The 26565-nt window shown below is 41.0% G+C and overlaps 1 protein-coding gene across 1 annotated transcript in view; it reads right to left on the bottom strand.

The window, feature by feature from the left end:
- Positions 1 to 26565, bottom strand: part of COL19A1 (collagen type XIX alpha 1 chain) — a 237489-nt gene that overhangs the window by 80310 nt on the left and 130614 nt on the right. The window contains exons 9-10 of the mRNA XM_030558321.1: positions 11684 to 11737; positions 10401 to 10436 (exon numbers count right to left, since the gene is read on the bottom strand). Coding sequence (XP_030414181.1) covers positions 10401 to 10436; positions 11684 to 11737 — 90 coding nt within the window. The remainder of the gene's footprint in view (positions 1 to 10400; positions 10437 to 11683; positions 11738 to 26565) is intronic.

Genomic DNA, 26565 nt, shown 5'->3' with positions numbered 1-26565 from the left:
AGAGTCACTTCAAATGTCTCTTTACATTGAAGTGCACTAGTAATAGAAAGGAACAGGCAAGTATTCTGACATCATTCTTCTGATGAAAGACACACAAATCATTTACATGTCAATTGAGTGGACTGCAGGTTTTTACAAAACATAAATCTTCTCTGAGACCAAAACATAAATCTTCCCTCAGGCCCTAAGCACCAGCTCTCTTGTATTACTGCGCAGAGGAGATAAAAATAAAAATAACTTGAAATTACAGATATAACATCTGCTTCTCTGGACAAGTTTACTTTGACAGAATCTTCTCTAACATTTAAACAACATTTAAAAACCAGGAGCATTTCCAAATTCTGCTCTGAGAGTTAAAGATAATTCCATGACTATATCTAGCCCAAAAGAAATGGATAGGTTAATATTTTCATGAACACTAATAAACCTCCATTTAAATGGCAGAAATGGTTAAAATCCAGGTTCCTGTTACTGGAGACATATTTTTAAATAATGAAAATATAAAATCACTTCCAAGTTATATATTCATTTATTAATTAGTTTGTTCTCACCTGCAGCTTTTAATTTTAAGAGGCGGAATAATACTGGATGAAACATTTATGAAGAGGATTTCCCTTGTAGGGCCTGAATCTGCACATCCTTTTTCATACTAGTAGCCCTATTTTTGGATGTATGGAAGGACCAGTTGCATAGAAAATGTCTGCAGAATCATCCCACTGGCTATGAAGAGCATTACTTGAAACGGCTAACATTAAACACTCAAGGATATAGTATATTACATCTTCAGTTAATTAACTATTCAATAATTAAGGTTTTAAATACAATGGGTATATTGAAACTTTGTGTAATAAAATAATTTACAGTTTTTATTCCTATGTGACTATTACATAACCTGCTACATCAAAGCTGAATAGTCTGTTGTTGGTGTGGCATGTTTACTGAATCTGAAAGTGACCACAGAACTTGCCCAGGCCTGAATTTGCAATTTCCTCATGCTGACTGCTCTGCACAGTATCTGTGTATGAATTTCCCTTGAGCTTGATTTAACTAAGCCTTCAAAGCCCAAAGAGTCAGCATTCCAAATATCTGTTTAGCAAGCAAGTCTTAGGTACGTTTGCTTGTGACTGACTTAACCTTTGGCTTCTGTGTAAACACTTGGTGCCATCTGGATGAGTATTTTATAACTCCCAAAAGGGATAGGTCCACAAGAACGTACAGACGGACACTCATTTTCCTGGGGAACTAAAAGCAGCAGATCAAGTGTCAAGAGGAATAGTTTTCATATACTTTACAAGAGAGATCACTGCATTACCTTCCTTCACCTGTCACTCTTCTGACATGACATGCCCAGGCTTAAGCTGTGGATGTCAGAGAGGAAGAGAGGAGCTTAGCCAACTGACATTTCAGAGACCAGTCTCTCCCTTCCCAAGCCTAAATTCTGTATTTTGACAAAACTGTGCAGTATAACACATGACCTCTGCTTTTTATTCCCTGGAGGTTCTCTAGAGATTTATTAATTTTTAGGACTTGGAAACAAAATATATTCATGTATAAGCCAGCTTCAGTAAATTATGTAATGTTAAGGGTGTAAAAATATAACTACAGTAAGAAGATTCAAAGTTCATTTCTAACTTATACTATTATAAATTTTAAAAAGTGTTTAACAAGGAATAATGATGAACCTTTAATACATATATAGTACTTTAGAAAGGTAAAGCACTATACAAACTACACACAGTGGCAGAAATGAAGTACAACTGTGAGCCCTAACTTTGGATTCCCTGCATCAAATCATTACCATAATCAAGGACTCAGTGTAAAGGATATTCCACGAGCAGATGTATGAATGACTGACTTCAGGAAAACTTAACATCTTGAATTGAAGCTCTTTTAAAAAAATGCTTTAAAATGTAGTGATCAGAGCCATTAGAGCTTATTGTGTAATATTGTGTATGATTCAAATGAATATACTTAAATTCTGCAAAAGCTCTTAGAAACCCTCCCTGAACAAAACTCCTTTTGACTACTCACTTCAACAGAAGTTACATGCATAGATATTTTCAAATTTATCTTTGTGTCTCCTTCTAAGCTTCGGTTGTATTATATTTCTAATTCAGTTTCTTTTTTACTAAAAATTTTAAGCATGGTGAAATTACATTAAAAACAGCAAAATATATAACATGTTGTGGAACTTTATACTCACATATTATCTTTGCAACACTCAAACAAACACACTGCTTTAGGGCCTGACCCAAACCCCTAGACTTCAGTGGGCTACAATCAGACCTTTATTTAACAGTATGACACACGCATTCCCTCTTGAATTCTTTGCTTCTTCTGTATGCCTAAAGTTTTGGTGGTGGTGGTGGTGGTGGTTTTTGGAGGGCAGTGAAGAAATTTTATGAAAGTTTTCCAGACTTGTATTATTAACTGCACAGATTCTCCAAACCATTATGATCTCTCAGAGCAATGCATATTTTGACTCATGTCAATATCCAATATAACTGACTAAATATTTTGAGGAGCTTTAGAAGAAGTATTTCCATTGTCAAAATATTTTGGTATGTGTTTCATCTATCTGTTAAGACTTATTGAGCACACAAACTAAATTCTGATCATGCATTATTTACAAGACATGCTATATTGGCTCTTATGGTTATCTCTGTCATGTATGCATAGTTAAACACTTGTTGAAAAAAATGTGGATTTTCCCTGAAAATACAGAGGGCTCCACTGTCCCCTGCATCCTAATTCTGCTTAGTGTTGGGGGGTGGGGAGGGAGGGTGGAGAGTCAGGGAGCTACTTACAGCTCCCTGTTTCTATCATGGCATATCCCTGGCATGAATTAGAGCAATACTGGGTTTGCTCTAGCTCATGCTAGGGCTGGGGCAGCACAGAATATGGGAGCCTAGGGCCTGCTTTAAGTTATACCACTGGTGCCTGGTCTCCAGGAAATCTCACACGGCGGAGGATGTGCATAGTAAAACAGAGCTCTGCACACCAGTGTCACTCCCACTCCCTGAGCACTTCCTCTACACTGGGGTGGAGAGAGGCTGACATAGGAAATGATCTGCCAGCTTTACACCTGCAAGGAGTTCTATGTTGAAAGTTAAAGCCAGAATCCAGCCCCTTTGGATCTTGGATCACATGAATAGCACAAAAAAGGCTAGTGCCAAATCTGGTCCAGAATCTCTGTTTGCCTCACAAAATTTCAGATTAAAATTGAAGTTTATTTTAGTTATGCCCCCAAATCACGCAAGAACAATTTATTTTATATTTCCATTTCACCAAAATAACCAAACAAAACATTTTCTTAGTAGGAAAAATCAGAAATGGCTCCAAGTAATGCCAAGCTTCGGCCCAAAATACTATTTTGTGATGAGTTCTAACACCTTGAATTTAACAAGATTTGTAACTGAAACACTGACACCTCAGTCTTTGCTACAGCAATCTGAATAGTATTGCTATCAGGCCCAATTCAGTATTATTTGAACTTCGGGCGTTTTCTGACCTACTATTTATTTATGGTAGAATGAGCCATCTTTCATCTGAGGTTATGTATTATAAAGTCATGGCTACATAAAAATCATGCAAAATGAAGCATAAGATTTAGAGACTAGATTGGATTTTCCTCTAAACACTGTCCTTGACCTCATTTGTCTTTTTTTAGAATTTGCCACCCAAAACCCATGACTCTTTGCAATGGTACAATGGACTATCTATTCAAGCAGTGCTGTAATCTGTCTTCAAGTTGCTATGGTGATCCAGCCTCACCCTTGCCTCATCTTTCAGTTTACTACTGTACATGGAAATTCTTCAGATGGTATTATCACTTCTCTGAGTGCTTCATCAGTTTCTGCAGAATTAAAGCTGTTTTATTATGCCTGAATCATTTGGACTGGAACACTTTACATAGTACCTTCCATCAAAGAACAAATCTCAAAGCATTAGACGTTTGTTTTATAAATGTGAATGATTTAAGATACAATAAGGTTAAGCCCAAGAAGTTCAAAAGTGGATTCTGATTTTGAATGTCCAACCTAATTTTCAGAGAAGTTGAGCACTCACAATTCCAGCTGAAGTAAATGGGAGCTAGGGGTGATCAGCACATCTAAAATTTAGGTTCAAGATACCTCTAATTGCTTGATTAGATTGATGGTCTCTTTTTAGCGTGAGAGAGGCACAAAAGGACCATACCTGGGCCATGGAGCACACGGAATATAGATCTCCTTAACTCTCCTTCCTGTGACTTAAGCTAAAAATCATTTTCTCTACTTCTGATCTAATGGTCCCTTCAGGCCTTAAAATCTAGGAATCTGTATGAAGTGTAAACTACTCCCATTCATCTGTGAGACCATTAACTCTGAACTCTAAGGCTCTTCAAGTTAGAATATCAAATTTGTCAACTATTTCACTGTAAATCATTTTCAGAAAAAAACATTCATCCTCTCTGTGACAGTGATCAGAGTCTGGGTGTGTGAACAGGGTATTAGTATAGAAGTACCACTTTTTTCCTCCTAACTGAAGCCTATATATAAAATATTTTTTATGCTGGACAAAGTGCAAAGGTCCTCACTTCTTTGTTCTCGCCTTCCAGGCTTCTTCCTTCAAACATTGTATTTCAGTATGGATGCATAGGCCCCAATTTCTGACACTCTTTCCCACATATCCTGCCTTAAAAATGCCAGAACAATATTAAAAAAGTTCAGCGGTGCTTAGTCAGCTTGGGTGATATTTATATCAAGTTATTAACTCCATTTTGTATGATGTGTTGAACGGATGTCTAAACTTGTTTGAGAGCAGCTTACCATATTGCACTCCAAATTAAAAGACTGTTACCAAGAATCATCAAGATTGCAATCTGGGGCTATCAACTGAAAGACTTTTAGCTACTGGCCCACCCCCATGGACAATGGCGGCTGGCAAGTGGTGCATGAAAAATGGAAAAGGGGTTGGAGAATCCCAGTGGAGCAGATGACAAAGAGACAGACTCTATTTAAGAGCAAGGAGCAGCCCATCACCACAGGTAAGAAGGGAATGCAGGAGAGAACGGGCAAAGGGGAATCTGCCCAGCCTGAAATGTTGACAAACCTCACTCACAGAAAGGGTGAGCTCAGTCTAGGGGAGGGTGCCTCTCAGGACTAGTCTGAGCCCTAAAGACTAGTGACTAGAATCTGTCATGATCCAATTGGCTTAGAAGCACATGGGACCCAGTGAATGAGTACACTTTCAACTGATTGGTGACTATATAGAAGAGTAACAGGCCAGGTTGTACCTGGTGTAACAGGCATCTACTATAATGTAAAGTGTAACAATGTTAATGAAGAAAAGCAAATTTCAAAGATTTCAGTGATTCAATTCAGAAAAAAATGCAAAATTCTACCAGCAACATGTAATGCCCAGCTTGCACCCAACAAATCATCACTGATGATAATGAAATCACCAACTTCAGCCCAGTCTCCATTCTTTCCTTCACAGACAAGACTATTGAATAGACAGTAGCAAACAAACAAGCAAATCACTGATATTTTAGACCCCAATCAGACTTTGGATCAGTTTACTGAGACACTGCAGGTTGAAAATATGGGAGATTACCTTATGGGGATGGACACAGGTGAAATATCCATGTTAAAGCTACGTGATCCATCATTTGCATGACAGCATCCAACAAGGTGCTGTTCACTTCCAAAATCTTGCAGTTGTGGAAGGACTTCCATTAGCATGCCTCTTCTGCTTTGCCTACAGGGAATTAGTAGGGGGTAACGTGTTGGAAAATATTGACCCTTTCCTTCATCTTATGCTATTTAATGCAAGATTTACTAATGAGGTTACAACCACTCATGTTTTTATCACAAATACGGGACCTGATTTTGCTTTAATATTCAAGATCTGCAGGACAATAATTAGCCTCGATATCTCCAGGTAGATGTTCGGTTTGTCATCAGGACAAGGGAGGTGGGGTTGGTTATATCTCCATGACTGCAAGATACCTGGAGGTTTCCTACTCCAAAATTGGATCTGATAGACTGTATCTATCTAGTATGAAAATTCCAAGGTGCAGCAGAGATATAGTAGATTTTAGTATATAGATCCCTGCTGCATCTCAGAAGGCCTTGCTGAGCTGAATGAGGTCTTCTCTGCTGTGGAGATGCTGAGAATGAAATCACCCAGAACAATTAATGTCAGTATGGATGATGGCTCTTCTGGGTTTGCTCAGGAGTTCATGAAAACCATGGCACTATCTCAGATGGCTGGTTGACTCAATGCAAACAGCTGGTCACACTCTGGATCTCATGTTTGGACTGAGAATTAAGATGGAAAGTATGGAGCTTACACCTTTACCTGTGTTTTCATCATATCATCTACATTATCCTGAGCAGTGGAAAGTGTGTGTGTGAGTGTAGAGAGATAACAAGAACAAACATGATTATTCCTGGTTGTCTTCACTCAGACAACATCAATACCTTGGCATAAGGAGTTTTCATTTTACTTTGGAAGTAATGTTATTGGATTCAGACTGAACTTTCAGTTCCATAGAACAAAAGCCTTTTCTGGAAAGTTTTGGCCAGCAGCAGTCAATGCGGTTCTGTAGGTGCTCAGAGAGCTTCAAGCTATCGCAATGCAAATTAGATCCATTTTCTTTCTGGCTGATAAAATCTAACAGAAAGACATTTGACTTATTAGTGGAGAGGACTGCCAACATTTCCTTTCTGGGGCTCAAGATGCCAGCTTCTCTTAAAGAAGCAAGTGTTACATACTTGCTCAAGAAATCACCTCTTGACACTGATTTTGCTAATTATCACCCTGCCTCAAATCTTCTTTTTGGAAGCAGGTTACAAGGAATGTAGTAGCACAGGCACTGTGGCAATACCAGGAGTCCTGAGACTTCCTTGACCCTGACAGAAGTACAGAGACTGCTGTGAGCTTTTTGGTTTACAATCTCATTCTGGGAATTAATGAAAAATCAATTTCCACACTGTTTTTGATATCATTCACTATGTGGTTTTAGTAACATGGTTACAGAAACAAAAAGGGATGAATTGAGTTGCTCAAGAGGCTCTTTTCTCTTTGACGGGACTCAGATGGTATATCAGGTGATTGCACATCTATATTAACGGTGCTCAGGCAATTTATTGCAGGATTTTATTTTTTCTTCCTTCTTGTTCAATGTCTATTTCAGCACATTCGGTAAGACAGCAAGCCACTATAGACACTAGTGCCTCTAATGCGCTAACAACATTCAGCCATCAGACAGCAGTAGCCAAAAATATGTTTTATCTTGTACACTTGAAAGAATTTTGCAATCTTTTTGTCTTGCAATGCTAACATTGCTCTGACATCAAAAATTACTAGAACGTGTTCTGCATAAAATCACTCAAACTTTCAAACTTTAGGTGGTGCAGAATTATATTACTATTCGTAGTAGTAGGTTTGCAGTGATCACAAGTGCTATATGCTTCACAAGCAGCAAAGAATCCTGTGGCACCTTATAGACTAACAGATATTTTGGAGCATGAGCTTTCAGATGCATGTAGTGGAAACTTCCAGGGGCACGTATATATATGCAGGCAAGCTAGAGATAATGAGGTAGTTCAATCAGGGAGGATGAGGCCCTGTTCTAGCAGTTGAGATGTGAAAACCAAGGGAGGAGAAACTGGTTTTGTAGTTGGCAAGCCATTCACAGTCTGTTTAATCCTGACCTGATGGTGTCAAATTTGCAGATGAACTGAAGCTCAGCAGTTTCTCTTTGAAGTCTGATCTGAAGTTTTTTTGCTGCAGGATGGCCACCTTAAGGTCTGCTATAGTGTGGCCAGGGAGGTTGAAGTGCTCTCCTACAGGTTTTTGTATATTGCCATTCCTAATATCAGATTTGTGTCCATTTATCCTTTTCCGTAGAGACTGTCCAGTTTGGCCGATGTACATAGCAGAGGGACATTGCTGGCATATGATGGCGTATATTACATTGGTGGACGTGCAGATGAATGAACCGGTGATGGTGTGGCTGATCTGATTAAGTCCTGTGATGGTGTCACTGGTGTAGATATGTGTGGATTTTCCAGGAAGCACTATTAACTTTGGAATTTGCTCCCTGCCTTTTGGTGCCCTCCTAGATGCGACAGAGTGAGGGGAAAGGCTAAGCAGGCAATATGACAGAATAAAATTTTAGACATTTGGACCAACAGTACAGAGTATGGATTTTTATTAATATATTTTATTTATGAACAATCACCAATAATACACAGCTCTACGTGTCTTTCTCCTCTAGCACAGACAATGTTGTCTTCCAGCTTTCATGGAGTCAGAAAGAAATTAGAACCTGGATAAAAAATAACTCACTCAAATTAAATTCAGGTAAGATAGAGATGATGTAACTAGGAAGAGAAAAGCATTCTGATGAACTGTAAAAAACTCACCCTCTATCAAGGTCGTGGCCACCCAGTGGTTAAGAAAATGCACAATCTCAGGGTTCTGTTGTACTCATTGCACCTACAGTATAGCACCAGTTATCCAAAATGCCTTCCTTCATTTTCAACTGACAAGAAGACTTCACCCCCTACTCTTGAAACAGGACTTGGCTATGTAACTTCACACTTTTGTCATGCCCGGGCTAGACTAATGGAATGTGCTGTACCAAGGATTGAAGGCATAGGCTAAGTAGAAATCCACTCAATAATTATACATTCATGAAACACAAATATCAAGTAATGTCTCATCTTCAAAAATGACTAGATGTTTATATAGCTAATAAGGACATTCACAGTGATGTTGGATAGAATTAGAAAGTGATGATTAAGGGCATCAGGCAACCACTCGCTGACAGAGTTTAGGAAGAAAATTCTCTTGTAAAGAGACAATATTCAATGATTTTCCACTACAGGGTTTCTCACAGTTGCCTCTGAAACATATGGTATTAGCCACTGCTGCAGAAAGGATACCAAACAAGATGGACCTCTGGTCTAATCCGGTATGGGTACTACTATGTTCCTAAACACGATAGGCCAAAAAGCTACCTATCAGAGTATTCAGTTATACTAGTAAAGAATTAAAAAAACAGACTTTTTGAAGGGCTAAAAAAATTTGAGCTTCAGGTCAAAAGCCAAACTAACTAGCAGCTGTTTAGAAATAGATTTTCAGTACGGGCAGATTATTCTATGAAATTTACCTAGCTCTGAAGTAGCTGATACTGGCCATTGCTGAAGAAAGAATGCTGGAGTAAATGGACTACTGTTCTGATCCACTTTATCCAGGCAATTCTTATGTTCCTATGCTCCAGGCTGTGCATTGGCCTGTTCAATTCTGGATCAATTTCAAGGTGCTGGTTCTAATATTTAAATTGTTGCGTGGGCTAGGTACTAGCTATTGCAGAGTCTCTCCTCTCCTCTTGCCATAGCAGTTATGAAAGACTGCCCATAAATATCTCTAACTCAACCCACTCCCTCCTCGACAGTTTTCCGGGGAAAAGGGGAAATAAAGGTTTTGCAGCCCGTCTGAAAGATTCACAAATACAGGCTTTGGCAGACCAAGTAAAAGAGCAAGTTCTAAACAGGGAACTCCTAACATAAAACATCCTGCCAGCAATTTTCTCTCGTTTTATGTAGAGTGAGTTCCAAACTGAATGTCTTTCCTGATTTCAACTATGCCACTTAACTCAGACTTTGAGTGTGATTTTCAGAAAGATGAGGCCCAAGAGCTTCATGAATTTTATGTACATGTAGTTGCATACCAACTCTGGTGCAATGATCACCATTATACATCCAAATCCTCCATTTGCACAAGCAAATTTCACAAGCAATTGTTATAGTTGTGTGCACAAAGGCCAGTCTTTAACTTTCTGAAAATCAAGCCTTGTATGTAAAGTTTCAATATTTTGAAAACAGAAACACGATATTACATCACAACAGTATACAGCAACAGTATCATAGCCTCAACTAAATAATAAATGCTTAATAAACGAGCTAGCTGATAGAATAATCACATTATCTTTAGATAACAAATTTCATTTGCATTCTAAGCTTTTACTGAAAATCAGCAGTTTAGTTCTTTCACTGGTAACATGCATGTTACAAGCCAGCAGGTTAAAAAAGGACATTCTCATTGAAGTTGTGTGGGAAATACCTTCAGGATGTTTTAAATATTGCTGTTTTCGTTTTTATATTTATACATTTCTATTTACCTATTCAGTGTCAACTAAGAAGTGAGAGCCCCATCTTACAATGAATTACCTACTGATAAATATGACATTTAGAAAATGCACAGACATCTGGAAAGAAGGATGTGGCTTTTTTTTTTTAAACAGGAAAGAGGTTTGGATTGCAAATAAAAAAAACCCCACTTCTTGAATGTTTCCCTTCCCCCCACTGCTTTTTATTGTTTGTTCCTTTGTTTTCTAGAGTACATACCTGTAAAGCAGCTTGTCCTGGAGGCCCTTCATCTCCCTAGGAGAATCAGCGGGAGAGGGGAGTCAGCAGTTCATTCAGTTACACATTTTTTACTTTTAAGCATAGTTAGAGGATATCAGAAAGAAACATAAATAAGTTTGATACCATGTTGATCAGCAACATGCTCTCACTTCACAAAAGCTTATGTAAAATATAAAATAGCTTTATTAGACCTGAAGATGAGATCTGTATAGCTTGAAAGCTTGTCTCTTTCTCCAACAGACGTTGGTCCACTAAAGGATATTACCTCACCCACCTCGTCTATGTAAAATGCTATTTCTGTAGTGCCATATATGTGCATGATATTTTACAGTTATACAAAAAGACAAGCCTCTGACCCAAAGAGGTACAATTTCAGAAACCAATCCTGCAGATACTTTGCACAAGATTAATTTAATGCATACCACTTAGCCCACTGAACTGAATGAGACTGCTCATATATGTAAAGTCACTTGTATGTTTAGCGTTTGCAGAGTTACATCCCCAGGGCCTGAGCATACCATGAGGATCACGCCCTAACCTAGAAAAAGGACAGCAAGGGATGACAAAAAAAATGCCGAGAGGGGCTTGGGGAAGATTGAGGAATATATTAAATACTACATAAAAATATCTCACGATCCTTAATGTACAGATCTTGTTGATTCCTTTATTAAGATAATTTGTATTTTATATTTAGAATTATAAAATACATTGATATCTCATATTTAACATTTGAGAGATCAAGAGAAGACAAGAGGATGTATGCTATTGACTGGAGGCTAGCAATGGAAGATAGTCACAAATCATGGCTATGTTTATGAAGATGAAAAGTATGGGGGATAAGAACTCATTCTTGGTAACAATATACATACAGAAATTAATATTTCTGTATACAGAACTGGCACTGAATAGTGTAAATAAATAAATTAGCCCTGAGGCTACACATTGAACAAAGTAGATAAAATCAAGGATTGAGTAACTGCTCATTCGGTGGGCACCTTCTATCCTGCACACTGAGGCAGGATCCTGAGGAAAAAACAGTATGTGATCATGTAACTAAATACTGTATCATAATACACACAAGGGGGCCCAACTTAATTTGCACAGGCAAACTTAATTCTATTATTTCTTAATTTTTAAGTGCTCATCTTTGCAACCATAATGCGTTTAACAGTTTTCTGTGTGTAATACGTTTCCCTCTGTGTGTATTTTTATATATATAGATTAATGGCTAAATATTAATGAATTTACACACACACAAATACCTTTTCTCCCTTAGGACCAGCCAGACCAGGATCACCAGGATCACCTTTTAAGCCCTGTACAAATAAAAGAAATGCATATAATGTATATTAATTTTAATCCACAAAAGGTCTTGGGCAAAATTCTCTGTTTGTGTGAATTAGCATCTGCTAATCAAATCACTGTTAAATCATTAATAATATTAGTATTGAAATAAAGTAAATATTTATTTTGATTTGTTCAAAAACCAAGAGACACCTACTAGAAGTTTTAGGTGCCCTTAACAGATATTTAAATATACAGGGCCAGATTATCTAGACAGCTGTGCTCCATTTGCTCAAGTGATGCAAAGGGAGCAGGGACATCCTCTAGGGCTGGTCTACGCTGTGAGGTTAGGTTGAATTTAGCTGCATTACGTCGATTTTATAAGCAATGAAGCTACACAACCAACCCCATTCCATCGACCTAAAGGGTTCTTAAAATTGACTGCTGTACTCCTCCCTGACAAGGGGAATAGCACTAAAATTGACCTTCTCGGGTCGAATTTGGAGTAATGCAGACGCAGTGTTGTGCAAGTCGATGGTATTGGCCTCCGGGAGCTATCCCAGCATGCTCCAATGTGACCACTCTGGACAGCACTTTCAACTCCGATGCACTAGCCAGGTACACAGAAAAAGCCCCGGGAACTTTTGAATTTCATTTCCTGTTTGGTCAGCATGGTGAGCTCAGCAGTAAAGGTGCCCGTGGAGTCCCAGAATCGCAAACAAGCTCCAGCATGGAGTGAACAGGAGACACTGGATCTGATTGTTGTATGCAGAGAAGAATCTGTGCAGGCAGAACTCTGATCAAAAAGAAGAAATACTAATATATATGCAAAAATCACACCGAGCATGGTGGAGAGAGGCTACACCAGGGACACACAGCAGTGTCGCTTTAAAGTTAAGGAGCTCAGGCAAGCCTACTACAAGACAAAGGAGGCAAATGGTAGTTGTGGGTCAGACCCCCATATATGCTGCTTCTATGATCAGCTGCATGCCATTCTAGGGTTGGACCCTACCAGTACCCCACCACTGTCCGTGGACACCTGCGAGGGGGGAGTCTCACGCAACACAGAAGAGGATTTTGTGGATGAGGAAGAGGAGGAGGATGAGGAGAATGATCTCCCTGGCAGCCAATACCCTCCCAAGGTGGGTTCCCGGACCCTGAAGGCAGAGAAGGCACCTCTGGTGAGTGCACATTTGTAACTAAACTACAGGGGTTTAAAGCAATTGTGTTTAATGTTTGATTTGCCCTGAAGAATTAGGATGCATTCACAGCCAGTACAGCTACTGGAAAAGTCTGTTAACGTGTCTGGGGATGAAGCGGAAATCCTCCAGGGACAGCTCCATGAAGCTCTGAGGTACTCTGAAAGCCTTTGCAGAAGGTTTCTGGGGAGGGCTGCCTTAGTTCGTTCTCCACGGCAGGACACTTTACCATGCCAAGCCAGTAGCAAGTAGTCTGGAATCATTGCAGCATAAAGCATGGCAGTGAATGGTCCTGGGTTTGGATCGCTTTCATGCAACATTCGGTCTTTATCTTTCTGTGTCAGCCTCAGGAGAGTGATATCATTCACGGTCACCTGGTTGAAATAGGGGAAGCTTTGTAAGAGAACATTTATCCCCTGTATGCTGATTCCCAAAGCTTTAGACCCTGGGCATGCTTGGCTGTTTGCACTTGGCTAAAAGGAATCATCCTGGAGAATAGCCACATGGTGGTGGCAGGGGTATACTGTACATCCACCCAAAAAAACGCAGCCCCTCCTTCTAAATGGCAAACCCAATGGCAAATTCCATTGTTTGCTTGGGAAAGCAGGGTGCTGCAGTTTGAAACGTTCCCATGTGTTATGAAGATAAAAGAAGCCAACCCCACATACCCTTTGGCTTACCATGGCTCCATGGAAACTGAATTCTGTTGCCCAGCTGTATTTGATGTGTCACCATACTGGCAGGTGCTCAATATAAAAGGTAAAATGCGACCTTGTACCTAAAGCACATGCTGTCTGCTGTGAATTGCTTGATTTTCTGTGAAAGAGTCTCCCTTTTGTTCTCAGAAATGTATCTTCTTAAATTTTACTCTCCCTTTTTATCTCCCTTGCAGGAGCAAATGTTTCTATGCCCTCCATATCAACTCTGTCCCTGAGGTTATCGCAGATCAGAAGGTGAAAAAAACGTATTCGTGATGATGTTTTCCAAGTTAATGAAGTCCTTCTGCACTGATAGGGCACAGCTGAATGCATGGAGGCATTCGGAGGCAGAGGCCAGGAAAACAATCAGTGAGCATGATCAGAACATGAAGAAGGAGATGCTGAGGCTAATGGGGGAGAAAACTGACATGTCAGGCATCTGGTGGAGCTGCAGCAAAGGCAACTAGAGCACAGACCCCCGCTGCATCCATTGTATAACCGCCTGTCCTCCTTGCCAAGTTCCATATCCTCCTCTCCCAGACCCCCAAGTATATGGGGGAGGGCACCTCCGGGCACCTAGCCACTCCGCTCCACAGGATGACCCAAGCAACAGAAGGCTGCCACTCAAAGTGTTTTGATTTGTAGTGGGCTACAATAAGCAATGTGGCCTTGTCCTTTCCTCCTCCCCCACTCCACCCAGGCTACCTTGTCAGTGATCTCATTTTTTTAAATAAATAAAGAATGCATGGATTCAAAACAATAGGGACTTTATTTCCTCAACCAGTTGTGGTCAAAGGGAGGAGGGGGATTGACTTACAAGGAAGTAAATTCAACAAAGGGGGTGGTTTTGCGTCAAGGAGAAACACACACAATTGTCACACCGTAGCCTTGCCAGTCACGAAACTGTGTTTCAAAGCCTCTCTGATATGCAGCACACCAAGCTGTGCTCTTTCAATCGCCTTGATGTCTGGCTGTTCAAAATTGGCCGCCAGGTGACTTGCCTCAACCTCCTACCCCACCACAAATGTCTCCTCCTTACTGTCACAGATATTATAGAGCACACAGCAAGCAGCAATAACAATGGGAATATTGGTTGTGCAAAGGTCTAATCTAGTCAGCAAACAGTGCCAGCAGGCTTTTAAACATCCAAAGGCACATTCTACCACCATTCAGTACTTGCTTAGCCTATAGTTGAACTGCTCCTTATTACTGTCCAGACTGCATGTGTACAACTTCATGAGCCCTGGGAGCAAGGGGTAGGCTGGGTCCCCAAGGATAACTATTGGCATTTCAACATCCCCAACAGTAATTTTCTGGTCCAGGAGGAAAGTCCCTTCTTGCAGCTTTCTGAACAGCCTGGAGTTCCTAAAGATGCAAGCATCATACACCTTTCCCGAACATCCCACGCTGATGTCGGTGAAACATCCCTTGTGATCCACCAGTGCTTGCAGCACCATTGAGAAGTACCCCTTGCAGTTTTGTACTGGTTGGCACCAGTCTATCGTCTCACCACAGTTAGGGAACCCCACTGCAGCAAAGCCATCCACTATGACCTGCATATTTCCCAGAGTCACTACTCCTGTTAGCAGAAGATCACTGATTGCCTTGGCTACTTGGATCATAGCAGCCCTCATGGTAGATTTGCCCATCCCAAATTGATTCCCAACTGACTGGTAGCTGTCTGGCGTTGCAAGCTTCCACAGGGCTATCACCACTTGCTTCTCAACTGTCAGGGCAGGTCTCATCTTGGTATTCCTGTGCTTCAGGGCGGGGGAAAGCAACTCACAAAGTTCCATGAAAGTGGCCTTATGCATGCAAAAGTTTTGCAGCCACTCAGAATTATCCCATACCTGCAACGCTATGCGGTCCCACTAGTCTGTACTTGTTTGTCGGGCCCAGAATTGGCATTCCACTGTATCAACCTGCCCCACTGCTGCTATGATGTCCCAATTGCCACATTCCATGCTTTCAAGAACATCTGTGTCCATGTCCTCCTCACAATCATCCTCGTGCTGGCAGCTCCTAGCCAGGTTCTGCACATACTGCAGGATAATGCGCGAGGTGTTTACTATGCTCACAACAGCAGTGCTGAGCTGAGCAGGCTCCATGCTTGCCATGCTATGGTGTCTGCGTGCGTAACCCAGGAAAAAAAAGGAGGAAATGATTGTTTGCCGTTGCTTTCAAGAAGGGAGGGAGGAGAGACTGACGACATGTACCCAAAACTGCCCACAACAATGTTTTTGCCCCATCAGGCATTGGGAGCCTAACACAGAATTCCAATGGGCAGTGGGGACTGTGGGATAGCTACCTACAATGCACCACTCCGTGAGTTGATGCTAGCCACAGCATTGAGGACGCACTCCGCCGAACTACTGCGCTTAGTGGGGACATGCACAATCGACTGTATAAAATCGCTTTCTAAAGATCGACTTCTATAAAATCAACCTAATTTCATAGTGTAGACATACCCCGAGACTCCGTCTGGGGATCTCTTTGACGTGGCCTAGCAGAGATAAAGCCAATGGAGCCAGCTCATACACCACTCACTCGACAGTATCTGATAGGAAAGATATGTGGAGGATGAGAGGCAGGAGGAGTGGGTTGGATTGTAAATGACAGGGAGTGAATCCCCAGCTGACATATTGTTCCAAGATCACCAAGTCAGAAAGTGTAGTTCAGAGCAACTCTCAGGCTGTTCTAACCTTCATCTGGAGCAAGGAATAGAATAAGAGAGAAATAGTCAATTTTTTAACAGTCCCCCTCTATGTTGCAACCAGTGAAAGCGAGAGAAGCAGAGAATATGGACTTCCATTCTTAGATACTACAAATTCAGCAATTTTGCCTACTCACATCACCAGAAATGTTCATTCAAGAGAAGATAAAGAAAGTACTCAGCACTGCCACTCTACAACCTTCATTGTTCTCTCTACTTCTCAAAAGCCTGGGGAATAGATGGGCTTTGCAATGTGCCCCTAAACTCAACCAATTCAAGCTATTCTGGAACAAGGCAGGGACTGAATTCTGAAGCTGGGGCCCATCACAGAGAACTACCAATCAGAAGCTCCCTTTCCTTCAAACCAAGGTCATCCCCAGCTCAACACCTCCACTGATCTCAGTTTCAGAAGTATGCCATGGGGAGAGAGAACAGAGGTCCTAAGGCATTTAGGGCTTTATAGGCCAAAATCAGATCCTTAAACTCTGCCTGGAAGCCAACTAGCAGATGATACAGGCCATGAAGGACTGATGTAATATGGTCACACTTAACAAGCAGGCCATCGCCTTCAGCATTAAGTGTGTTGGATGAGATGGTGACATAAAAACTGGATGTCATCTAGACATGAATTAAGATTTACTGCCCTGAAGTCTTCCCCACCCTCTTCCATGCCTTACAAACTTCATTCCTCAGATTGCAATAATTGGAAAGATAGAGATAACTGACACTAAAATGATAAGCAACATCTGTGCCTTGGTGGGTACAGAAACATTAAATCAGCCAGTGTTCTAAATACTGCATATTTGTGCAACTTCACTTCCTGCTAAAATTACATTAATTCACCATCTGGCAGGAACATCATTTAGAACTATACGAGCATTTAAGTACCCACTTCGGATTAAATTTGTGGTTGTTGTAAATACCCCTGATTTAGCTTTGATTTGTCCTTTATTCAGCTTGCAAAATATGTAAGAGTTAAATCAAAAGTAGTTTTGCTGGTTGATCTTAATTTTTTTTTAAAGGCAAACAGATCCAAAAAGCAAGCCAAAAAACAGCTTTTCTTTCTAATTCTCATGTTTACAGCCCCCACACCTCTATGTCCACCTACTGCACTAGTTATCACCTAGAAGAGTATAAAATGCAATATTTTATATATTAAAAAAAAGATATTTGATGGATATGTCAGGTATCTGGAGAGTTTGTGTTATTTTCTATTTTGTGGATCTGGTTCAGAACTGACAGCATTAGAGAATCAGTGGTGTAACAACAGGTTTCACTAGAGGAATTAGTTCTTGGCTGTGTATTTATAGAACCGACAAAACAAGAGAGAGAAAAAGACACAGAGAATTTTTCAGCTACCAGAATGAAAAATATATTGAATGTGTCAGTATTAGGCAGGAAGGTCAACAATGGAGGAATAAAAACCAGCGAAATCAAACCATGCACTGTCAATCTATGAGCTTCTTTTTTCTAACTGGTATGTTTATGGCTATTAATGCTGAGCCTTGTGGGTACCAAGCAGAGGTATACAGCCTGGCTGCTATTGCAGGGACACAATGAAGACAGAAGTCAATGTTTAATTGAGACGAATGGGGGAATTGGACAACATTTACATTTACATTTGCAGTTAGTGCATTAAAATGAGCACATTTGAAAACAACCCTTTACAGACTAAATTGAGTAAAACCAGGAATCAAACTGGCCAGCAGGGCTTTTAAATCATGCATTTATTTCAATATACCTGAACAGGCTAGGAGTAACTAGCCACATGTCTGTCCTTTACGGTTACGCGACAGTAAAAGGACAAAAAAGCAAGTAGGAGAAATCCTTAAGATGCTTTCCTACTATAAATATTGTTTATTTTTCCATTGTAAAGTTTTAATTAAACTTGATTTAATTTTAAATATGTTAATATGTTACAGACATAGCTGATGTCACGAAACAAAGAGCTGGCATTGTATCAGCCTTGTTCCTCTCTGTAGCCCCCGCTTTTAAATTGACCAGAGTTCTAGCTGCTGCTGGCTGTCTCTGAAATGACGTAAGAGCAGAGTAATTGCGATGCTGGATCAGACCAATGGTCCATCTAATGCAGTATCCTGTCTCTGACAGCAGCCAGAACCAGATGCTTCAGAGGAATGTGTGCGGTAACTCAGATCTCATCAGAAATAATTTAGGTGATTTTAAATTAACTACTTCATTAAAAGGCTGTTTTTCAGCAGTTTTAAGAAAACAGTTGATTCTGAAAACAAACTAATTTCCCCTGACCCAAACAGTCTATTAGGATGTTTCACTAGTGTCCAAGAATAGTATAAAAATTCCAACTGATCTCATCACAAAGAATAAATAATTCAATGAATTCTTACTTGTTCTAACTCTAAACTTCTCTGGGGAGCACAACAATACACTTTTGTGAATTAAGGAATTCATGACACCTTCACACCCTACATACAGCCTTCAACTAGATGTCTTTCCTTTCTCAGAAAAACGCATAAAGTAGGTCCTGCAGCCAACTGTGCAATAAGATGCGTGTCCCAGGCTCTGAAGTACGCCTGCCTTGTGAAGCATTTTGGTCTCTTTTTGTTTGCATGATTGGTGAACAAGTCAGTTGAAGGGAGGATGAATGTCCAAATGATGAGATCGAAAACCTCTTGATTCAGGCATCACTCAGAACTGTTAATCCTGCATCTTAGATGCCTATATACAAATGCGAGAAGTATGGGTAATAAGCAGGAAGAACTGGAAGTGCTAATAAATAAATACAACTATGACATTGTTAGCATCACTGAAACTTGGTGGGATAATACACATGATTGGAATGTTGGTGTGAATGGGTACAGCTTGCTGAGGAAGGATAGACAGGGGAAAAAGGGAGAAGGTGTTGCCTTATATATTAAAAATATACACACTTGGACTGAGGTGGAGATGGGCATAGGAGACGGAACTGTTGAGAGTCTCTGGGTTAGGCTAAAAGGGGTAAAAAAAGAAGGGTGATGTCATGCTAGGAGTCTACTACAGGCCACCTAACCAGGTGAAAGAGGTGGATGAGGCTTTTTTTTTCAACAACTAACAAAATCATCCAAAGCCCGAGATTTGGTGGTAATGGGGGACTTCAGCTATCCAGATATATGTTGGGAAAATAACACCATGGGGCACAGACTATCCAATAAGTTCTTGGACTGCATTGCAGACAACTTTTTATTTCAGAAGGTTGCAAAAGCTACTGGGGGGAAGCTGTTCTAGACTTGATTTTAACAAATTGGGAGGAACTCATAGAGAATTTGAAAGTAGAAGGCAGCTTGGGTGAAAGTGATCATGAAATCATAAAGTTTGCAATTCTAAGGAAGGGTAGAAGGGAGTACAGCAAAATAGAGACAATGGATTTCAGGAAGGCGGATTTTGGTAAGCTCAGAGAGCTGATAGGTAAGGTCCCATGGGAATCAAGACTGAGGGGAAAAACAACTGAGGAGAGTTGGCAGTTTTTCAAAGGGACACTATTAAGGGCCCAAAAGCAAGCTATTCCGCTGGTAGGAAAGATAGAAAATGGGGCAAAAGACCACCTTGGCTTAACCACGAGATCTTGCATGATCTAAAAAATAAAAAGGAGTCATATAAAAAATGGAAACTAGGTCAGATTACAAAGGATGAATATGGGCAAACAACACGGGAATGCAGGGGCAAGATTAGAAAGGCAAAGGCACAACATGAGCTCAAACTAGCTATGGGAATAAAGGGAAACAAGAAGACGTTTTATCAATACATTAGAAGCAAAAGGATGATCAAGGACAGGTTAGGCCCACTGCTCAGTGAGGAGGGAGAAACTGTAACAGGAAACTTGGAAATGGCAGAGATGCTTAATGACTTCTTTGTTTCAGTCTTCACTGAGAAGTCTGAAGGAATGCCTAATATAGTGAATGCTTATGGGAAGGGGGTACGTTTAGAACATACAATAAAAAAAAGAACAAGTTAAAAATCACTTAACAAAGTTAGATGTCTGCAAGTCACCAGGGCCTGATGAAATGCATCCTAGAATACTCAAGGAGCTAATAGAGGAGGTATCTGAGCCTCTAGCTATTATCTTTGGAAAATCATGGGAGACGGGAGAGATTCCAGAAGACAGGGAAAAGTGCAAATATAGTGCCCATTTATAAAAAGGGAAATAAAAACAACCCAGGAAACTACAGACCAGTTAGTTTAACTTCTGTGCCAGGGAAGATAATGGAGTAAGTAATTAAGGAAATCATCTGCAAACACTTGGAAGGTGGTAAGGTGATAGGGAATAGCCAGCATGGATTTGTAAAGAACAAATTGTGTCAAAACCAATCTGATAGCTTTCTTTGATAAGATAACGAGTCTTGTGGATAAGGGAGAAGTGGTGGATGTGGTATACCTAGTCTTTAGTAAGGCATTTGATAAGGTCTTGCATGATATTCTTATAGATAAACTAGGCAAATACAATTTAGATGGGGCTACTATAAAGTGGGTGCATAACTGGCCGGATAACTGTACTCAGAAAGTAGTTATTAATGGTTCCCAATCTTGCTGGAAAGGTATAACAATTGGGGTTCCGCAGGGGTCTGTTTCGGGACCGGCTCTGTTCAATATCTTCATCAACGCTTAGATGATGGCATAGAAAGTACGCTTATTAAGTTTACAGATGATACCAAACTGGGAGGGATTGCAATTGCTTTGGAGCACAGGGTCATAATTCAAAATGATCTGGACAAATTGGAGAAATGGTCTGAGGTAAACCGGATGAAGTTTAATAAAGACAAATGCAAAGTGCTCCACTTAGGAAGGAACAATCAGTTTCACACATACAGAATGGGAAAAGACTGTCTAGGAAGGAGTACAGCAGAAAGGGATCTAGGGGTTATAGCGGACCACAAGCTAAATATGAGTCAACAGCGTGATGCTGTTGAAAAAAAAAAAAGCAAACGTGATTCTGGGATGCATTAACAGATGTGTTGTGAGCAAGACACAAGAAGTCATTCTTCCACTCTACTCTGCGCTGGTTAGGCCTCAACTGGAGTATTGTGTCCAGTTCTGGGCACTGCATTTCAAGAAAGATGTGGAGATACTGGAGAGGGTCCAGAGAAGAGCAAACAAGAATGATTAAAGGTCTTGAGAACATGACCTACAAAGAAAAGCTGAAAGAATTGGGTTGTTTAGTTTGGAAAAGAGAAGACTGAGAGGGGACATGATAGCAGTTTCAGGTATCTAAAAGGGTGTCATCAGGTGGAGGGAGAAAACTTGTTCACCGTAGCCTCTAATGATAGAACAAGAAGCAATGGGCTTAAACTGCAGCAAGGGAGATTTAGGTTGGACATTAGGAAAAAGTTCCTAACTGTCAGGGTAGTTAAACACTGGAATAGATTGCCTCGGGAGATTGTGGAATCTTCATCTCTGGAGATATTTAAGAGTAGGTTGATAAATGTCTCTTAGGGATGGTCTAGACATTATTTGGTCCTGCCATGAGGGCAGGGGACTGGACTCGATGACCTCTCGAGGTCCCTTGCAGTCCTAGAGTCTATGAATCTATGAATCTGCTGCCTTTGATGAGGATTGCTCTGAAAAAAATGAGGAACTCTTCCACCCATCTACTTCTTCCCACTGCTTCTGCATGTAGTGTTGTTTCCCCTCAGTTGTTTAAATTATGTGACCATTGTCAAACTGTGTGACTGACCCATAATGTGGTTCCCTCTTAGGGTGGGCTGGGACCTTTACAGCGCTAACTTTACCAAATGCTCTCAGCTGTAGGCGGTTTACGCTGTGATCCTTTTCCTCCAGGCTCCAGAGATGCTGGGTTATTTGGATAACCAAGTTAGCTCTTCCGACTGGTATTGATTGTGAGGACTAAAGAATCCGTATTGTAGATGTCCATGCCTTTGGTGAACTCTGCTGTGGACTGATCACCATTGTAAGTAATTGAACTCTTGTGTTGGAACCCATACTTGATCTTTCATGTGTTCTGGGGTGTGGTCCCACACCTTCAGAATGAAGGCCTGAAGGTGTCTAATATGTGACTGCACCCAGGGAGTGATCCCAATGCACAACACCAAAAGTCATAGCAGTAGGAGCCATAATACTATGGTAGGTCTCTGGCAGCTCAGAGCAAGAAGATACATTCCTGGATTTTCTGAAACCTTTCTAATGATGGGTAGACACTTGCTACTCAGGATTTTTGCCCCCTGGTGGGTTATTTTGGTGGATGGAACCAGGAAACTTTTCTTGGAATTAATGATGAAGCCATGCACCCGAGAAGACCTCAATGTCTGAGACGTGGTCCTGTGCACTGCTTAACATGATGGACTTCTCTTACTGTGACAGGCTAAGGCCTTCAGCTAAGATGTAGTTAGGCAGTCATAAGCTGGGACGTGTATGGTCACATCCTCACATTCCAAACTAGTCACATTGAAATAAGGTGCTATTAGGCTATTAGGAATACAAGGCTGTCCTGATATTCCTATCACCTCCAGAGAAAGGGAAGAGCCTAGAAGATGTAAAAGGAAACTTAGTTTGATCGCATCCTGTCTGGCAAGAACTCACTTATCAATAGACACAGCTGGAGAACCCTTATGTCCGTATAGATGTAGTTGTGAAATCCTCACTTCTGTATTGTTTTGTATGTTTATTTGCATGGTCTCTCTCTGGTTCTGTAATTGTTTTTGTCTACTGTATAATTAATTTTGTTGGATGTAAGCCAATTAAGGTGGTGGGGTATAATTGGTTAAATAATCATGTTACAATGTGTTAGGATTGGTTAGTTATATTTCAGTAAAATGATTGGTTAAGGAATAGCCAAGCAAAACTCAGGTTTTGCTATATAGTCTGAAGTCAATCAGGAAGTGGGGGGGGAATGGGAACAGGGACTGGGGATGGGGGAATTAAAATCATGTCTTGCTAAAGGAGAAAATGGGAACGGGATGGGAACAGGAACAGGGCACAGCAAGGCTCTGTTGTGACAGAGCTGGAAGGGGGACACTAAGGAAAGGAAACTGGAATCATGCTTGCTGGAAGTTCACCCTAATAAACATTGAATTGTTTGCGCCTTTGGACTTTGGGTATTGTTGCTCTCTGTTCATGCGAGAAGGACCAGGGAAGTAAGAGAGTGAAGGAATAAGCCCCTTAACATCTCTAATAAGAATGCCATTCAGAAAAGGATGGAAAGGTGGGTTTCCCGCAACCTGAGTCAGGCTATTATCCCTATCAACCTCATTGTAAAAACCCCGGGAGCCAAGGACAGGCAGAAGTACTGCTTGATACTGATAATATTTCCTGTCTTCAGTGAGTCTCAGAAGTCTGTTGTGGCACAATTTGAGGATATAAAGAGATATTCATGGGCTAGATCTACTGAAATCAAGAAGTCCCCCCGAGTCAGAGATGACACTGTAGAGGCCAGGATCTCCATCCACAACTTTCATTTTACTTCATCCACTTGTTGAGTCCACAAACTCCCTTCCTCAGTGGAGGAGGGGGGAAGAAGAAGAGGAGTCAGAGAATTCGTATCTCCTAGATTTGTTGAGCTTTTCCTCACTTTTTTTATTGTTTAAAACTTTTTGTGCGCATTGGAGGGTAGATGGTCTGCTACAGCTTTGGTGATGCCTTTTTGCGGCTTGTCTTCTTTAAGGCCTGAAGCCCTCCTGAGAAGTCTGTCTCAGAATCCTGCCCACTGAGTCCCATTCCTCCTGGAGTGGAGAGAGGGAAACATTGTTGGAGCCCTCCTGGTTGTCTTGGGAGAGAGGAGGGCTGATTGAAAGCCCTGCTTCTTTCCCCTGGATACTTAGGACAGAGACTGGGTGGGGGTGGGGGTTGTGGCCTTGCAAGTTTCCCTTCTGTGTTCTGTAGGGGACTTATCACCTGAGTTGAATGGTCAGGGCTCTCCTTAGTTTTAGAGCCTGCATCTGCTTTTGCACAGGGGGCTCCTGGGTTTATTTCCCCCCCACTGGAGACCTGCTGCCTTGGTAGTAGAGAACCCCACCTTCCTGTTCAACTCATAGCCCCAGGACATAATGGAGTTAGGGATGGAAGGCTGGGCACAGTGTGGGGATAACTCATTATCTGCCGAGCCTGGGATGGCAGTCTCACAAACAGAGCACTGCTTTGATTTAACCATGGGCTGTCTTGGACGCTCTGCCAAGCCTGGAAGAGGCAGAGGAGCTGGCAGGGAGATGCCATAGAGGAGGGTCAGAGAGGGTTAATCCCCCCCCCTGAGTTAACTGGCCCCAGGGAGGCAAGAGAATGTCAGAAAAGGGGAAAACACTGCTCCCCCGCCCAAAAAACTTGGCAGAAACAGCTCAAAATGCAGAAGAAAAGGGTGGGAGGAAACAAAAACGGCTTGCATCTGCTGCCACAGAGGGCAAGAGATCTGGTATGCAAGCGGACGCATAGGGTGGACATAGCCAGAGCATGGGGGAAGCTAAAATGCTGATCTGCCTCTAAACGCTGCAGAGTGCAGAAAGCAGCCAACATGTCCAGAACTGTGGGAAAACGCTGGCTTGTGGAAAATCACATTTTCCTTTACCCTTCAAAGAGGGCCTTTATTTCCTGTATACCTTCAAAACTGTCCTGTTCACTTCATGTACACACATACATTAACATTAAACAAAACCTATCACTTACTGGACATACAAGGCAGCAGCCCATTTGTAATTTGTTTTAAATTTAAGAAAAGCAAAAAAACACCTGAACAGTTACATAGGGGACAGCCTGCATAGAAATCGTCCCATTTCAGGGATGCTTTGATACCAAATCAGGAAAGACTAACTTGATTTAGTGTTCTGAGAAATAATGCTGCAGCTCCTCTTAGTGAAAAGTTTTGGTAACAGTTTTGAGAACAATTTACTCAGCAAGGTTGGTTTGTTATCTGGAACTGAAAATAAACAGTTCCACAAGTCCTTGGGATCAAACCAGAGAAGAGGCTGAGTAGAGAAAAAGCCAAAGGACCACAGTAGAGACCAAGACAGAAAAGAGGCTTGAACAAATTTTTCCCTTGAGCCACCTGAGCTTCATTACAGGTCTTTAACATCCCAATGATCTGCCAGCCAGCAAACTTCTCTACAGGTAAGGGACAGTTGAGAAGGTAAAAAGAATAAACAATTGTACAGCTTGCTAAATACCTGTCTACGTATGTGACAAACTGTACTGGGCAGCTTATCCAGCATTCCAGTTTATAGAAACGTTATCTGACTTGTCAAAGAGAGAAGATCACCTTGAGCTGGGTGCTGTTTGAAAGTATGCTGGGGGCTATCCTACAATGATATTTGCATTTGGTTACGTTCAAAGAGAAGCCTTCCTGTTGGGCCTTTATACAGAACGAGGACAATGCCATGGGACCTGCAATTTCAGCATGTGGTGTTTTAGCAAGATCTCCTGCTGCTCATAACCTATCATATGGATTTCTATTGTTTGAGATTCTTATCCTACATTAACCATTAACCTGGCCACAAAAGTCTGAAGAAAAGTACAGTGCCCAGAACTGTTAATTCTGTAAGAATGTACCTGTAAAAATCAATAGGTCACATTCTGAAGCCTAGTGAACATTAGGAAAATAAACTTTTTGTTCCCAAATGCTTTGCACTCTGAATTCTTATTATATAAAATCTACCTGTGCTCTTTCACTCCGTTAAGCACTATGTGAACTATACTATATATTAAAAATGTTCTGAGATGCCAAGTGGCAACCAGTGCGTACATGCCTCATAAAAATTAGAAAGACACCACTAACTGACATCACATTATGTTGCCAGTGCACAAATAATGCCACAAATAAGTTCAATGGGCTCCAACCAAAGCACCCAGTCACCTCATACACAATTCATGTGCCTCTTACTGAAACTTGGAATACAATATAACAAGCACTACATTGCACAAACATCTCACTGAAAAATACTACAAGACTGGCATAACTGTTTGAGGATGGCTGATCTCTCATCTAAAGGAATGTTACTGGGGAAGAAAAAAAGCCTATGATTTATTATTAAGTACACTTATTGATGCATGTAGAAAATGTTCTTACATCTCTTTCACACATATTCCTTGACATGAATTCCACGTCTTGCATTTGAATAAATGGACTCGATCTTACCTTGTGCCAAAATCTCCCATGCTGGTGCCGATCCCCTTTATGTACTGAAAACAGGGCAAACAGCCCACCTTACTGCTGCCTACAGTACGGATCAAAATGACTACAGGGCAGATCATTGATCCCTTACTGAGTTACACAACTCCATAGACAACCAACCCACAACTTA

This window comes from Gopherus evgoodei, chromosome 3 (genome assembly GCF_007399415.2).
Source record: "Gopherus evgoodei ecotype Sinaloan lineage chromosome 3, rGopEvg1_v1.p, whole genome shotgun sequence".
Lineage (NCBI taxonomy): Eukaryota > Metazoa > Chordata > Testudines > Testudinidae > Gopherus > Gopherus evgoodei.
This window is presented reverse-complemented; position numbering and strand designations above follow the sequence as displayed.